The following is a 16,784-nucleotide window of genomic DNA, read 5'->3' on the forward strand; positions in this document are numbered from 1 at the left end:
TCAACTGCCTTGTAATCGGTTTGTGCTCTACCTTTAAAGAGCTTAGTATTGGATTCAAAAATCCCGGAGGACTCTGGGGACTGGACGTAGGCAGAGAGGCCGAACCAGGATAAGTGATACTGAGTAATCTCTAAACTCTCTCTTATAATTGCATGTGTTGTTTACTTTATTTACTCAGCATATAAATTATCTAAGCTGATCTTGAGTAAGTAAGTGGTGCTGAGTTAGAAGCTGACCTCCAAGAGTGTCAATTCTCAACTCACAAGAAAACAACTTTAGTCAACATCTGACTAAAGCTGTCTTCAAACATATCTCACCAAGCTGACCATAAGCTGAGTTAATAAACTCTCAAAATAACTTCTAGTCAGCTTAATTAAAACGCGAAAAAGTTATAATAGTTCCTAACCCCCCCCCCTTGGAACTAATTACTAGGGACCAACATTTGACACTTAGTATCATCGAATACAACCTTTCTACCGCTCATGCAAAGCTGAGCTACACTCGGTAGGTTGTATTTGAGACCTTTGACTAAGGAGACAGACTCAATAGTTGGGTTTCCTCCGATAGTACCTGAGCCGACTATCTTACCCTTCTTATTGTCTCCAAAGCTTACACTTCCACCTCGTTTAAGCTCTAGTGTGATGAATTGTGTTTCATCACCTATCATGTGTCTTGAGCATGCGCTGTCTATATACCACAGCTTTGACTTCTCTACGCATGTCAAGCAAACCTGCATTTTAAACTATTCATTTTTAGGTACCCAATTCTTTTTGGGTCCTTTCTTGTTAGTGTAAACAGGTGCAAAATCATACTTTAATTTGTGACGACATACTTTTATAGTGTGGCCTGGCTTACCACAAAAGTCACAAAATTTTACCCTTTGGGGGTTGTACTGAGTGTGGTCAGCATTGTTGTGCTGAGCATGCCAACATACCTTTGTGGAATGTCCTTTTCTTCCGCAGAAGTCACATTGGACAACTCGCTTGTTATGCCAACACACTTCTTTTGTGTGCCCCCTTTTTCCACAACATTCACATTGAGTGAATTGCTTATGCTGACTAGTACTTGCATACTCAGTACGGGGTTTATTTTTTTTTTAGCCTTTTGTTTGACTCTGTAAGATCGTAACATCCTTTCTAAGTTTTATTGACTCAGATTGAACCTCCACGACAAGCTTATGCATTATTTGCATGTTGGTATGTAAGTCTGAATTGTCCTGGAGAAGATATCGGAGGTCACTTAGCTTGACCTCTTCAATCTCGTTACATCGCCTGCTGAGTGATTTGATTTTCTTGTTGCACTTTTTAGTTAGTGCATATAAATCACTCAAGGCATTTACCATTTCATTTCTAAGCAAAAGTAGGGATGTTACCTCATTGTTGTGTTCCTCCTGGTCAGTTTCATCACAGAGGTCAGCTTGCTTAGATTGAGATTGGTCAGCTCCATCATCTGCCATGAAGCATATATTGGCAATTTCATTTTGCTCAGTTTCGGGTGATGTTGACTCGTCACTGTCACTCCATGTTGCTACCATTGCCTTCTTGTTTCCCTTCTTATCTCTTTTTAGGTTTGGGCAGCTTAACTTGATGTGCCCAGTTTGGTGGAACTCAAAACATGTGACAGACTTGGAGCTGTCCTTCTTATATTTGTCACTAGACTCAGCTTTGTATCTGTCACCTCTTTTGTATGGCCTTTTGCTGTTCCTGTCATTTCTTCTGAACAACTTCTTCATCTTTCTAGTGAACATGGCTATTTCCTCATCATCAGTTGACTCGGCTTCTGTGGAGTCAGCTTTCATCACTAGAGATTTTTGTTTCTTATCTTCAGATTTTTCTTTTGCCTCAAAATTTTTCATAGAGATCTCATGGGTCAGTAAGGATCCGATTAGCTCATCATATTTGTAGGTAGTCAAGTCCTGAGCTTCTTCTACAGCTGTTTTCTTTGCTTGCCAACTCTTAGGTAGACTTCTCAGGATTTTCTTCACCTGTTCCTCTTCAGTGAAGTTCTTTCCAAGTCTTTTGAGCTCATTTATGATGTTGGTGAATCTTGAGTTCATTTCTGAGATGTCTTCATTTTCGTTCATCTCAAACAGCTCGTAGAGTCTCATATGCTGATTGACTTTGGACTCCTTAACCTTACTGATGCATTCATAGGTCACTTCAAGATTTTTCCAAACCTCGTGTGCCGACTCACAACCTGAAATCTTATTGTATTCTGCAGCATCTAAAGCACAGTGAAGCATATTTATAGCCGAAACGTTATTTTGTAATTTTCTGAGGTCATCCTCTGTCCACTCAGCTTCGCTCTTAACAATTTTCTCATTGTTAACAGTTTTATATGGCACATGTGAACCTTGAACAATTGCAAGCCATGCACTCATGTTTGTGGCTTGAATAAAGTTTTTCATCCTATTCTTCCAGAATGTATAATTAGATTCAAAGAATAGGGGAGGTCTAGTGATTGATAATCCCTCAGGGAGTATCTGTGTTGTTTGGTTCTCTGGAAGGAAATGAGTGTTGTTCTCACCCATTTATGGGACCCACTCAAGATAGTTATATCTTTGAGTAGTGAGCTTAAGCTCTGATACCACTTGTTGGCCCCGTGTGATTAGTTCCAAAGGGGGGGTTAGGAACTAATATAACTTTTTTCGCTTAATTGTATGCTGACTTAGTTATTTTGCGAGTTTGTCAACTCAGCTTTTGGTCAGCTTAGCCAGAAATGCTATAAGACAGCTTTGGCCGGATATTGACTAAAGCTATTTTATTTATAAGTTAGATATTGACACTCTTGGAGGTCAGCTTCTAACTTAGCACTTGAAATTACTCAGAGTCAACTTTAAACAATTTTATATGCTGAGTAAACTTCACACCTAACACATGCACATATATATATATATATATATATATATATATATATATTGAGAGAGAGTTTAGAGATTACTCATTATCACTTATCCTGGTTCGGCCTCTCTGCCTATGTCCAGTCCCCAGAGTCCTCCGGGCTTTTAGAATCCAATACTAAGCTCTTTAAAGGTAGAGCACAAACCAATTACAAGGCAGTTGAATATGCAAGAGTACCTTCCTCTATTCGTCTACTCAACTCCTACTAAGTTCTACAGCCCAGCACCTAGATTTCTCTGCCACTGAATATTTACAACCAAACACTCAGCACTACACTCTTAATTTTACAATTGATAGACACTTGTTCCTTTTAAATAAAGAACACTTTAGAAGATTACAAGTAATCACTCTAGCATTTACACAAGGAATAGAAGATGGGTGTAAGATCTCTTTTTGTATCAAAGTGCTTTTGTATCTTTTCTCTCTTGTATTTTTCTTCTTGTGATTCGGCAATGATCCAAGAGGTTTGATTGTCCTTTTATAGGAAAAATCTGTGTTGGATCATTTTGAGATGATCTAGCCGTTAATGTTAAAACGGCTCTTTTAGGGGACAGATTCTGGTCAGCTTCAGATTGTTCCGGCCATTCCCTTCCTCTGCATTTCTTCAGACGTCAGGCTTGTCTTCTTACATCTGGCTTGTCTTTTTGCGCCAGTTGTCCTTTACCAATAATCCATTGACCCATACATCTCGAAATGTGTCTTCTGCGTATTTCCAAGGATTCAATTATTGGTGCAGAGGGGCGGTAATCATTGTCTTTTAGCAAACGACTTTTTCATGTTGTCCTGAAGAATCACCCAGCTTCTACTGCGTAAATCACTGTCATCGGCAGTTTCCAAGCTGAGTATATTTTTAGTCAGCTCAGCTTCGTGAGACAGTTGTTGTGGGCGTGTATGTCTTTATCTTTTGATGCTAAGTTTGATTTCACTCAGCTTGATACTTTAGACTTCTATGCTGACCTCTTCCTGTCTTACTATTTATACTTATCTTTATTTATATTTATACTCAATATTGAACAAACGGATTAGTACAATTAAAATAAAGCACTTAAATTTAATTGTCTCTTAATCATGGATGATTTTAGTGGAAGTTTTGAGAGAGGGAAAGATTCTGAATACCAAAGGATTTACACGTGAGGAGATTTGAGAAGTAATTCTTCCATCATTTATATAGATCTAAAAATGGCCCTATTTATTGAACTAGCCGTTTTTCCTTGGGGTGTTCAACCGACAGAGATTCTGTCATTTATGACATTTCCGGCGCATGGGTTGTCTCATAATTGTTTGCCTTTTCTAGGTGCTATTTATTACACGTGTTGGCATTTAATGGTGCAAGTGGGTTTTAGCGCAGTTTTCCTAGAAAGTGAACCGTTTGTGATACTGAGGACCTAGTTCTATCAAGGTGAATTTCCTATCTCTAAGCAACTTAGTATATGATAATTGCTCAGTATATGTACCTACTCAGGATAATCACACAATATGTATGTCAACTCAGTATAGGGTGATTGTTCTACATTTCAAGCTCAGTAAGTAGTAGTTACTTAATTTACTCAGCATGGCATTTGCACAACTTTCAAATTTTCACTCAACATGGCAATCACTCAGCATTCACTAGAGAGTTATTGAAGGGGATTAGACATACCGATGGCTTCCCTTAGTATGTTGAATTGTTCACGTGTCGGGGCTTGGTGAAGATATCTGCAAGCTGTTCATTTGTTGGCACGTAGGTCAGCTTGATCTCATCTTTTAGTACGTGATCTCTGATGAAGTGATGCCTTATGCTGACATGCTTTATCCTGCTAGGTTGGATTTGATTTTTGGACAGATCAATGGCACTCTTGTTGTCACATTTGATCTCAATTGTTTCAGTCTTCACTCCATAATCCTCAAGCTGTTGCTTTATCCATAGAACTTGAGCAACACAGCTTCCAGTAGCCACGTACTCAGCTTCAGTTGTAGACAGGGCTACAGATGATTGCTTCTTGCTGAACCAAGATACTAGACAGCTTCCAAGGAAATGACATCCTCCCGAAGTGCTCTTACGTTCTAGCTTATCTCGTCCATAGTCAGCATCAGTATATCCAATGAGTGTGAAGTCATTTGAAGTTGGATACCATAGACCTGCATCAACTGAGCTCTGCAAATATCTAAAAATTCTTTTTACAGCGGTTAGATGAGATTCTCTGGGGTCAGCTTGATATCTCGCATAATAACATACTGAGTACTGTATACCAGGTCTACTAGCTGTGAGATAAAGTAACGAACCTATCATACCTCGATAGAGTTTAGTGTCTATTGACTTACTTTTCTCATCTTTGCATAGGACAGTATCAGTGCTCATAGGGGTTGATATGGGTTTGCAGTCCATCATATCGAATTTTTTCAACATTTCTTTAGTGTACTTGGACTGACTTATGAAGATGCCATTCTTACCTTGCTTGATTTGTAGTCCAAGGAAGAAGTTGAGTTCCCCCATCATGGACATCTCGAACTCAGTTTGCATCTGTTTGCTAAATTCTTTGCACAAAGATTCGTCAGTAGCACCAAATATTATGTCATCTACATATATTTGTGCAAGTAGTGTATGTTCCCCCTTTTTCTTAATGAACAAGGTTGTGTCAGCTTTTCCCCTGACATAGTTCCTGGTTAATAGGAAGTTGGTCAACCTCTCATACCAAGCTCTTAGAGCTTGTTTCAGGCCGTACAGGGCCTTTTTGAGTTTATAAACGTGGTTTGGAAATTTTGGATCTTCAAACCCAGGAGGTTGATTAACATATACCTCTTCATTTATGAAACCATTAAGAAATGCACTTTTAACATCCATTTGGTATAACTTAAAGTTCATGAAACTGGCATAGGCACACAATATATGTATTGCTTCTAACCTAGCAACAGGTGCAAATGTTTCCCCATAGTCAATACCCTCTTGCTGACTATAGCCTTGAGCTACGAGTCGAGCTTTGTTTCTTATTACATTTCCATGCTCATCTAGTTTGTTTCTAAAGACCCACTTAGTTCCTATAGGCTTTTGATTCCTAGGTTTAGGCACTAAATCCCATACCTCATTTCTGGTGAATTGGTCAAGCTCTTCTTGCATGGCATTGATCCAATATTCATCGTGCTCAGCATCAGCAAAGTTCTTTGGTTCATGTATTGAGACGAATGCAACATTGCTGAGGTATTTCCTAAGCTGATCTCTAGTCATCAGCTTGTTGTCAGCAGCGTCAAGAATGGACTTTTCTGAATGTCCTCTTGGGATTTTTATTTCTTTGGGCAATGTTGAGTCATTTGGAATAGGTGTTTCTACAATCTCTACAGGAATAGATTGGTCAGTAAAAGTTATTTCAACTTCTTGCTTACCTTTGGTCAGCCCTTGTATTGATGATTCAGAGGATCCATTTTGATCAGCGGAAGCTGAGCTTGGTTCATCTTCAATGAGCTGAGTTGACTTTCCTGCAGGGTCAGCTTCATCAAACTCAACATGGACAGACTCTTCTACAACCTGAGTTCGTTTATTATAGACTCTATATGCTTTGCTGTTAGTTGAGTACCCTAAGAAGATCGCTTCGTCAGCTTTAGCATCAAATTTTGCAAGATTGTCCTTTGTATTGAGTATAAAGCATTTACACCCAAAAGCACGAAAGTACCCAATGTTGGGCTTTCGTCCTTTCCAAAGTTCATATGGGGTTTTCTTAAGTATAGGTCTTACTAGAGCCCTATTCAGTATATAGCATGTTGTGTGGACAGCTTCACCCTAGAAGTACTTTGGAAGCCTATTTTCGCTCAGCATGGTTCTAGCAATTTCGACAATAGTTCTATTCTTCCTCTCAACAACCCCATTCTGTTGAGGTGTTCTAGGAGCAGAGAAATTGTGGTCAATACCGCTAGTTTCACAGAATTCATCAAACTGTTGGTTTTTGAATTCTCCACCGTTGTCACTTCTAATATGAGCTACTTTTAGGTCTTTGTCAATTTCAAGTTTCTTAATAAGTGTAGTAAACATCTCAAAAGTTTCATCCTTGCTACTCAGCAAGATGATCCAAGTGTACCGAGAGAAATCATCTACAATGACCAAGGAAAATTTCTTACCTCCCAAGCTGAGTGGCTGGATAGGTCCGAAAAGATCCAAGTGTAGTAATTCCAATGGTCTCTTGGTTGAGACAATATTTTTACTATAAAATGACTTTTTAGTTTGTTTGTCTTGCTGACAAGCTTTACACAGTTGATCTTTTTCAAATTTTAATTTGGGTAATCCCTTAACTAATTGCTTTCTAGCTAATTTGGCAAGAAGGTCCATGCTGACATGCCCAAGTCTTCTATGCCATAGCCAGGAGTTATCCTTTTTAGACACTAAGCATATGTTTTTGGAAAATTGTTTTTCTAAATTTAGCATGTACACATTTTCTACCCGAGGGGCAGTTAAAATTAATTCATTAGTATTTCCCTCGAGTATTTGACACTTGGTATTATCAAATACAACCTTTCTACCACTTTTGCAAAGCTGAGCTACACTCAGTAGATTGTATTTTAGACATTTGACTAAGGAGACAGACTCAATAGTTGGGTTACCTCCGATAGTACCTGAGCCGACTATCTTACCCTTCTTATTGTCTCCGAAGCTTACACTTCCACCTCGTTTAAGCTCTAGTGTGATGAATTGAGTTTCATCACCAGTCATGTGTCTTGAGCATGCGCTGTCTATATACCACAGCTTTGATTTCTCCACGCATGTCAAGCCGACCTGCATTTTAAACTATTCATTTTTAGGTATCCAATTCTTTTTGGGTCCTTTCTTGTTAGTGTAATCAGGTGCAAAATCATACTTTAACTTATGACGACATACTTTTATAGTGTGGCATGATTTTCCACAGAAGTCACAGAAAGCTGCCCTTTGAGGGTGATACTGAGTGTGGTCAGCATTGTTATGCTGAGCATGCCAACATACCTTAGTGGTATGTCCTTTTCTTCCGCAGAAGTCACATTGGACAATCCGCTTGTTGAACCAACACAACTCTTTTGTGTGCCCCCTTTTTCCACAACATTCACATTGAGTGAACTGCATATACTGACTAGTACTTGCGTACTCAGCATGGGGTTTATTTCTTTTTGAGCCTTTTATTTGACTTTGTAAGATTGTAACATCCTTCCTAAGTTTCTTTGACTCAGATTGAACCTCCGTGACAAGCTTATACATTATTTGCATGTTGGTATGTAAATCTGAGTTATCCTGGAGGAGATATCGGAGGTCACTCAGCTTGACCTCTTCAATCTCGTCACACCGCCTGCTGAGTGATTTGATTTTCTTTTTACACTTTTTGGTTAGTGTATATAAATCACTCAAGGCATTTACCATTTCGTTTCTAAACACAAGTAGGGATGTTACCTCATTGTTGTGTTCCTCCTGGTCAGTTTCATCAGAGAGGTCAGCTTGCTCATATTGAGATTGGTCAGCTCCATCATCTGCCATGAAACATATATTGGCAGTTTCATTTTGCTCAGCTTCTGATGAGGTTGACTCATCACTATCACTCCATGTTGCCACCATTGCCTTTTTGCTTCCTTTCTTTTCTTTCTTTAAATTAGGACAGCTTGACTTGATATGCCCAGTTTGGTGACACTCGAAGCAAGTGACAGACTTGGAGCTATCTTTCTTATATCTGTTGTCACTTGGCTCAGCTTTATACCCATCACCTCTTTTGTATGGCCTTTTGCTGTTCCTGTCATTTCTTCTGAACAGCTTCTTCATCTTTCTAGTGAACATAGCTATTTCCTCATCATTAGTTGACTCAGCTTCTGTGGAGTCAGCTTTCATCACCAGAAATTTCTGTTTCTTATCTTCAGATTTTTCTTTTGCCTCAAAATTTTTCATAGAGATCTCGTGGGTCAGCAGGGATCCGATTAGCTCATCATATTTGTAAGTAGTCAAGTCCTGAGCTTCTTTTATAGTTGTTTTCTTTGCTTGCCAACTCTTAGGTAAGCTTCTCAAGATCTTCTTCACTTGTTCTTCTTCAGTGAAGTTCTTTCCAAGCCTTTTAAGCTCATTTATAATATTTGTGAATCTTGAGTTCATTTCAGAGATGTCCTCATTCTCGTTCATCTCGAACAGCTCGTAGAGTCTCATATGCTGATTGACTTTGGACTCCTTAACTTTAATAGTGCCTTCATAGGTCACTTCAAGCTTTTTCCAAATCTCCTATGCTGACTCACAACCTGAAATCTTATTGTATTCTGCAGCATCTAACGCACAGTGAAGCATATTTATAGCCGAAGCGTTATTTTGTAATTTCTTAAGATCATCCTCTGTCCACTCAGCCTCACTCTTAATAACTTTCTCATTGTCAACAGTTTTGTATGGCACATGTGGACCTTGAACAATTGCAAGCCAGGCACTCATGTTTGTGGCTTGAATAAAGTTCTTCATTCTATTCTTCCATAATGTATAATTAGACCCAAAGAATAAAGGAGGTCTAGTGATTGATAATCCCTCAGGGAGTATCTGTGTTGTTTGGTTTCCTGGAAGGAAACGAGTGCTATTCTCACCCATTTTTCGGGATCAGCTCAAGATTGTTAGATCTTTGAGTAGTGAGCTTTGGATCTGATACCACTTGTTGGTCCCGTGTGATTAGTTCCAAGGGGGGGTTAGGAACTAATATACCTTTTTCTTTAATTATTTATGCTGACTTGTATGTTTTGGATAAATTTCGTCAACCTAGTTCTTGGTCAGCTTGGGCGAGCTAAGTGCGAAACAGCTTTAGTCAGATATTGACTAAGGCTATCAAGCTTGTGAGTTAAGAATTGACGCTTTAAGGAGTCAACTTCTAACTCAGCACCTTAACCTTAATTTACTCAGGGTCAGTTTAAGCAATTTATATGATGAGTAAATATGTCAAACAACACATGCAATATATATATATATATATATATATATATATATATATATATATATATATATATATATATATATATATATATATGGAGAGAGAGAGTTTAGAGATTACTCAGTATCACTTATCCTGGTTCGGCCTCTCTGCCTACGTCCAGTCCCCAGAGTCCTCCGGGCTTTTAGAATCCAATACTGAGCTCTTTAAAGGTAGAGCACAAACCGATTACAAGGCAGTTGAATATGCAAGAGTACCTTCCTCTATTCGTTTACTCAACTCCTACTAAGTGCTACAACCCAACACTTAGATTTCTCTACCATTGAATGTTTACAACCAAACACTCAGCACAACACTCTCAATGTTACAATTGATAAACACTTGTTCCTTTTCACATAAAGAGCACTTTAGAAGATTACAAGTAATCACTCTAGCATTTACACAAGGAATAGAAGATGGGTCTAAGATCTCTTTTTGTATCTAAGTGCTTTTTGTATCTTTTCTCTCTTGTACTTTTCTTTTTGTGAATCAGCAATGATCCAAGAGTTTTGATTGTCCTTATATAGGGAAAATCTGTGTTGGATCACTTTGAAATGATTTAGCCGTTAATGTTAAAACGGCTCTTTTAGGGGATAGATTCTGGTCAGCTTCAGACTGTTCCGGCCATTCCCTTCCTCTGTTTTCCTTCAGACGTCAGGCTTGTCTTCTTGCGTCAGGCTTGTCTTTTTATGTCAGTTCTCTTTACCAATAATCCATTGACCCATACATCTCGGAATATGTCTTCTGCGTATTTCCAAGGATTCAATTATTGGTACAGAGGGGCGGTAATCCTTGTCTTTTAGCGAACGACTCTTTCATGCTGTCTTGAGGGATCTCTCAGCTTCTACTGCGTAAGACTTTGTCTTCGGCAATTTCTAAGCTGAGTACATTTTTAGTCAGCTCAGCTTTGTAAGATAGTTGTTGTTGGGGCTTCTTACACTGAGCTTTATTTCGCTTTTCTTTGTTGGGCGTTTATGTCTTTGTCTTTTGATGCTAAGTTTGATTCCACTCAGCTTGATTTGTTCATCTCATGCTGACTTCGTCTTGTGTTGCTTTTTATATTTATCTTTATTTATATTTATACTCAAAATTGAACAAACGGATTAGTACAATTAAAGTAAAGCACTTAAATTTAATTGTCTCTTAATCGTGGATGATTTTGTCAAATCAAAATCTTGTGGAAAGGTGTTTCAACAGATTAGAGTTGTCCGTTTACATATTTCTATGAGAAAATGGTGGAATTTGGCTTCTATAACTGTTGTTTGGTACATTTGGTACATCAGGAATATGGCTATTTTTGAAAATGACCTCCCTTCAATCCAATTCCTTCAGAATTGGCTTCACTTTTACATTCAGGAACCAAAATGGATTGTCAATTTGTTGAGCCATGCTAGGCCTCCACCGGACCCTATCATTGTTCGCTGGTGCCCGCTTCCGTCGAGCTGGATAAAAGTTAATACCGACGGCGTGGCGGACGGTGCGCCGGGTATCGCCGGAGCTGGTGGAATTTTCAGAAATTCCCGTGGTTTTGTTATTGGATGCTATGCTATTAACCTCTCTAGTTCCTATGCGCACATTGCCGAGCTGTCTGCCATTATTTTTGCAGTTGAATCTGCCTGGGAACGGGGGTGGCACAATCTTTGGATTGAATCGGATTCTGCATATGCGGTGGATATGCTAAACAGAAGGATTACCATGGCTCCCTGAAAAATTAGACAAGACTAGCTTCAGTGTTTATCTAGATTCTCGAATATGAATTGTAGAGTCACTCATATCTATCGAGAGGGCAATCAGGCGGCGGATCAACTTGCCCGTTTTGGCAAGACGGCTACGGCTCTTACATGGTGGCATTCGGCTCCTCATTTTTGTCAATCATTTATTTTTGACTACCTGTGTAATGTTGCTCATGTTCGTTTTCTTTAATTTTCCTGTTTTGAACATTTTTTATTTTCATTTTCCTCCCTTTGTAATTTTCTTTTTTTTTTTATTAATAATATTCCGGGTTGATTTGGTGTGTTAGGGGTGCCAACCTAGTTGGGATGTCTAGCCACTTAATCGCGTTCCAATCTTTCATGAAAAAAAAAATTATGGATAATTTTTTGTTTTTTTTTAAATTTCAAAATAAATTTAGAATATTTAGAAAATAATAAATGTTTTCTTCACAAAAAAATAAACAAAACACATAAAAAAAAGAGAAAAATTGCCAAAATCTAGTAGCCAAAAGCCACCTAGAACAACTCTCACTTGCCGACACATGCCTCCAACGCGCTCGACACGTGGGTGCCATGTGCACTATGCAACGCGCAGGAAGTGGAGAATAGGGAGCCACATGTTGCAATGTTATTGGTATCTGTATCTCACGTGCTACATGTGGCGCACAACAGTTGATCCACATAAGAACCACATGTCGCACGACGATTAATTTGCACTTTTATTAGTTTTGCAACCTTTTTTGGTGAGGTCCATTTGTCAATACGATGAATAACACTAGGGATTTCGAATCATATATACCCTCTGTTGAGATTGGGATTCATATTATTCTAAATTAGAAACTCTAAAGCTAAAATACATCGTGTTTTCTATGATTCCAGGGTCGTTTTCTAGAAAAAAGTTCGCTAAACATATATTTATACGTAATAAATTAAATCTAACATAAAAGTTAATTTATATGCATAAAACATATAATTTTACACAAAATCAAGGATCAATTCTGACATCACACGAAATATGTGGCTCTGATACTAATAAAAGATGTTATCCACGAAGAATAAAATCTTAATATAAATATAATGGTTATCAAATTTCCTCTTGTAGTGGATACCCATCGAGTTGATTGCATTGCTGCAGGAGAAACGGACGGAAACCACGATCTTATATTGACCGATCACACAACAACTACATCGACATTAATCGGGAGAAAAAGCGACTTAGTTTGGATTTTAATGAAATTTTATTTATTTTCATTTTTTAAGTTTGTATTTTTTTTGGAATAATATTAATATATGTTTTTTTTATATAAATTTTTTTTTTTTTTGGTTAATAAACGAATTCAATGGGCGATGACAGAGTTTTAAAAAATATATTAATAATAAGAATCCCTAAATTATAGGAATTTTTTTGAAGAAAAATTATAGGAATTTTAAATCATAGAAAAAGGAAAGTTTTTTTTTTTTTTAAAGAAGAAAAAGGAAAGTTTAAAAATATAATTTAGTATAAATATTCCCTATAATTAAGTGATATTATGTGGAAAAAAATTCCATAAAAGTATAAATACCATGCGATATAATTCCTGAAGACAATCTATTATAAACTTTATGAAATCAAACTGTATTTTTAGCATGGCTTAATATCCATTTTGGTCACTCTTTTTTTCCAAAATTGTAATACAATAGCCACCGATTTATCAAATTTAAAAATAATTGATTCCATTTAAACCACTGTTTAAAATAAAGTCGCCTTGATCGTCTAGGCGCTTAAAATTGAGAACTTGACCCGATTTTCTTCGATTAGTTTATCTAGGCATTTTTTTATCTATAAACAATTTTTAGTCACCTAGAACCCGCCCATCTTCGATGCACAAATGAAAAAAAATACATAAATATAAATTCGATTAATCCTCGAAAGCCTTATTCATTTGATTAGCGCCTAACGATTTTTATAACATTGGGTTAAACAAAGTCTTCAAATAATGTCTAAATTGATAATAATATTTCTTTTCTCAATTTAAATGGTATAAGAATATTCCCCATAACCAGTAAACACACTATCAAACGGATAATTCTTTTAAAAAATATCTATTTTGAAAATAATTTTAATAAAAAAATCCGGTTAAAAAAATTTCTTCATGTAATGTTATATAAAATCTGACATGGTTAAATGAAACCGATATAAATCACCGACTTTATCAACTTTGAACACCGGCTTCTTCACAAAAATGAAACCGGTGATTTATTCACTGGTTTCATTTAATCATGTCGGATTTTATATAACATTACATGAAAAAATGTTTTTAACCAAATTTTTTTATTAAAATTATTTTCAAAATAGATATTTTCATTGGTTGCATAAATATTATTGCAACGCTAGTGGAGATGCACTTAGCATTTGCAATATTTTATTCGGAGCCAACAAAATTGCTCAATCATATTATTTCTTGAAGTCAGTGCAAGATGAGAGTTAATTTTATTTTTAGGATAAAAACCAAATTTAGTCCTTACATTTTAAGGAATGTGCAGATTTAATCTTAATGTATAAAATTATATAAATTTGATCTTAACATTTCTAAACAAAATCAATTTTAGCCCTATATTATTAAAAATTAGAAAAACTAGTTTAACTGGTATTTAACTATCACTTCAGACTTTCCAAATATCAATTATATCTAAGATATTTAGTGTATTACTAACGAAATTATAAAATTTCTGTTAAAATGTAAAAATTAAATTTGTTACATATAAGTTAAGCATATATTTTTTTTGTCAAAATGTCTAAAATATTTACTGTGTTATTAATATAGTAATGTTACAACAAAACCAACAAAAAAAAAAATATATGGAACTCCTTTCATTTATCGATAAATTTATTTGTAAAGTCCGATATGATAGCTAAATAATAATAAAATCCCGTCTTTTTAAATTTTTGATAACACAGAACTAGAATTAATCTTCCTTACAAACATTATGATTAAATTTGCACTATTCCATATATTACCTGCAATTCACTTTGAAAGCATCAATTTCTCTTGTTCCTTTACTTTCTTATGGATACATAGCATTTTGTTAATGTTTTTTATATTTAAATATTAATTTTAATCGTATAAATTAAAAAAAAAATAATACATTATAATATAAAATTAAATTCATATAAATATATTAACATGACAAATATTATTGGTTCAAAAAAAAACATGACAAATATTATTCTTTTTAAATGACAAATATTAAAAAGAATACATGGATTTAAAAAAATGACAATTTTTTTTTATTTGTTTGAATCATAATTCGATATATTTTATTTAATGCTATGCAAAAATTTAGGGCATTGATATCCTTCAATAATTAGGACATTTAGACAGATTTTCCTAAACTGTAAACCAAAACAGTATTTAAACTACACTGTTTTCCTATTTTCTTGCAAAATTCCTAATCGGTCGACCATGGAAGCAACACTCAATTCCGATCACCACCGTCTGCTGCGGAAGACATCCAGAGGCCGCCAAAAGATCGAGTTGAAGAAAATTGAGAATGAAAGCAGCCGATTTGTCTCTTTTTCCAAGCGGAAGAGCGGAATTTTCAGAAAAGCCACTGAGATTTCCACCTTGTGCGGTGCCGAAATCGCCGTCATCATCTTTTCTCAGCACGGTAAAGTGTTCTCTTATGGCGAACCGGAGGTGGATATGCTCTTAGACCGATATTTAGGGACACAGGAGGCTGGATCATCGTCTTCTCAATCGCAAAGCAGTCAATCACAGACTACAACAGTGGAAGAACACGAGTATTGGAAAGCTCTGGCAAAGAAGGAAGAACTTAAAAGAGCCCTAGAAATGGCGGAAAGTAATCGGAATCTGATGAACAATAACGGAGGGGGCTTTTGGTGGGAATCTCCGATTGAAACAATGGGGAAGGAAGAGCTTGAAGGTTTTAAGAAATCGCTTGAAGAATTGAAGAAGAATGTTATGATTCGGATTGAAGAAATGTCAGTTTATAATTCTGTGAATGATCAATCGTTTATGTTCGATAATCAGAGTTATGGAGGTTTGAGTTCCGATTACTTCTCTTCATTCAACAATGGAGGTAGCTTCTAGAATATTTATTCTAGTTAATTAGTCATAATTTAGTTTATGAATCTCATGTTTTGCTGCTAAGCAAAACATAATTGAACTTTGTTTCTGGTTTTAAGTTTTTCTTTAAGTGTGTTTTGGTTCTTAAATTCCATGATTAGGGTTGGTACTCAAAATATTAATTGATAATTTAGTGTTTTGAATTTAATGTGTTTTTTCAAGGGTAGTATTAGTGTTTTGATTGTTTAGTTTAATTTAGTATCCCTAAATTAAATTTTAATTTAGGATTATGGGCGGAGATAGGCCCGACCCTTTTAACTATCGGAATCATCCCTACTATAGGTAATTTTACCCTTTTATTGTTGGAATATTGAAATTGAAAGTGCAAAATAGTGTAATTTTTTTTTATATATACGGGGTTGTAAAATTGCTCGCCACGTAGCAATTATGTATTAACTACTGTTTAGGATAATGGGTGGGTAAATTTAGTAAACGATTTTAGTTTGGCATGCATACGGGCGAAAGTTTAATTCTCGATTCTTATCTAATTGTATTTAATAACTCCAAAACTTCAATCTTTCCGCAAACTTTTAAAAGTTTCCAAGTATTTGTCTATTTGCCATTTTCTTTTTAACACGTGACAAATATTTTGAAACGTGGTGGAGTGTGTCTCTCATCTCTTAGATCCAATAAATTCTATTCATATATATGAGTTATTGAATACAATTAGATAAGAATATGAGATCATTTAAAAGTTTTGAAAGTTTGAGAGCCAATTGAAGTTTTTGGCCAAATTTAGGAGCCAAAAAATATATTAGCCCATATTATTTGTTTGAACATTTAAATTGATATTGACAAGATTTTTGTATTTTTTTAGAAAAACAAGATCTTTTTATCAACAAGACATATCTTTGTTAGGGAATGAAATCACAATAGTTGATTAACCATACATTGGTTAATGTTTGATTTTACAATTTTAATAATGACATTCAAGTCATTACTGTCATCCTTTCTATTCAAATATGATTCTAATTCTCTTGTAAATTTAATAACAAAAAAACAAAAAAAAAAAACAAAAAGGAAACAGACAATTTCGTTTAATAGATTATATACTATAACAACCTAATTCAAACAACTAACTCATGTATCCTAAAATAAAAAAAATATATATTTTTATAATTAATTTTTTTT

The 16,784-nt window shown here is 35.7% G+C and overlaps 1 protein-coding gene across 1 annotated transcript; it reads left to right on the forward strand.

Moving 5' to 3' along the window:
- Window positions 1-14,969: 14,969 nt before the first annotated feature.
- Window positions 14,970-15,617, forward strand: LOC136222770 (agamous-like MADS-box protein AGL62). Its single transcript, XM_066010494.1, has one exon. It carries the CDS (start codon window positions 14,970-14,972, stop codon window positions 15,615-15,617), a length of 648 nt encoding a protein of 215 aa, XP_065866566.1.
- The last annotated feature ends 1,167 nt before the right edge of the window (window positions 15,618-16,784 follow it).

Source organism: Euphorbia lathyris, chromosome 3, assembly GCF_963576675.1.
Source record: "Euphorbia lathyris chromosome 3, ddEupLath1.1, whole genome shotgun sequence".
Lineage (NCBI taxonomy): Eukaryota > Viridiplantae > Streptophyta > Magnoliopsida > Malpighiales > Euphorbiaceae > Euphorbia > Euphorbia lathyris.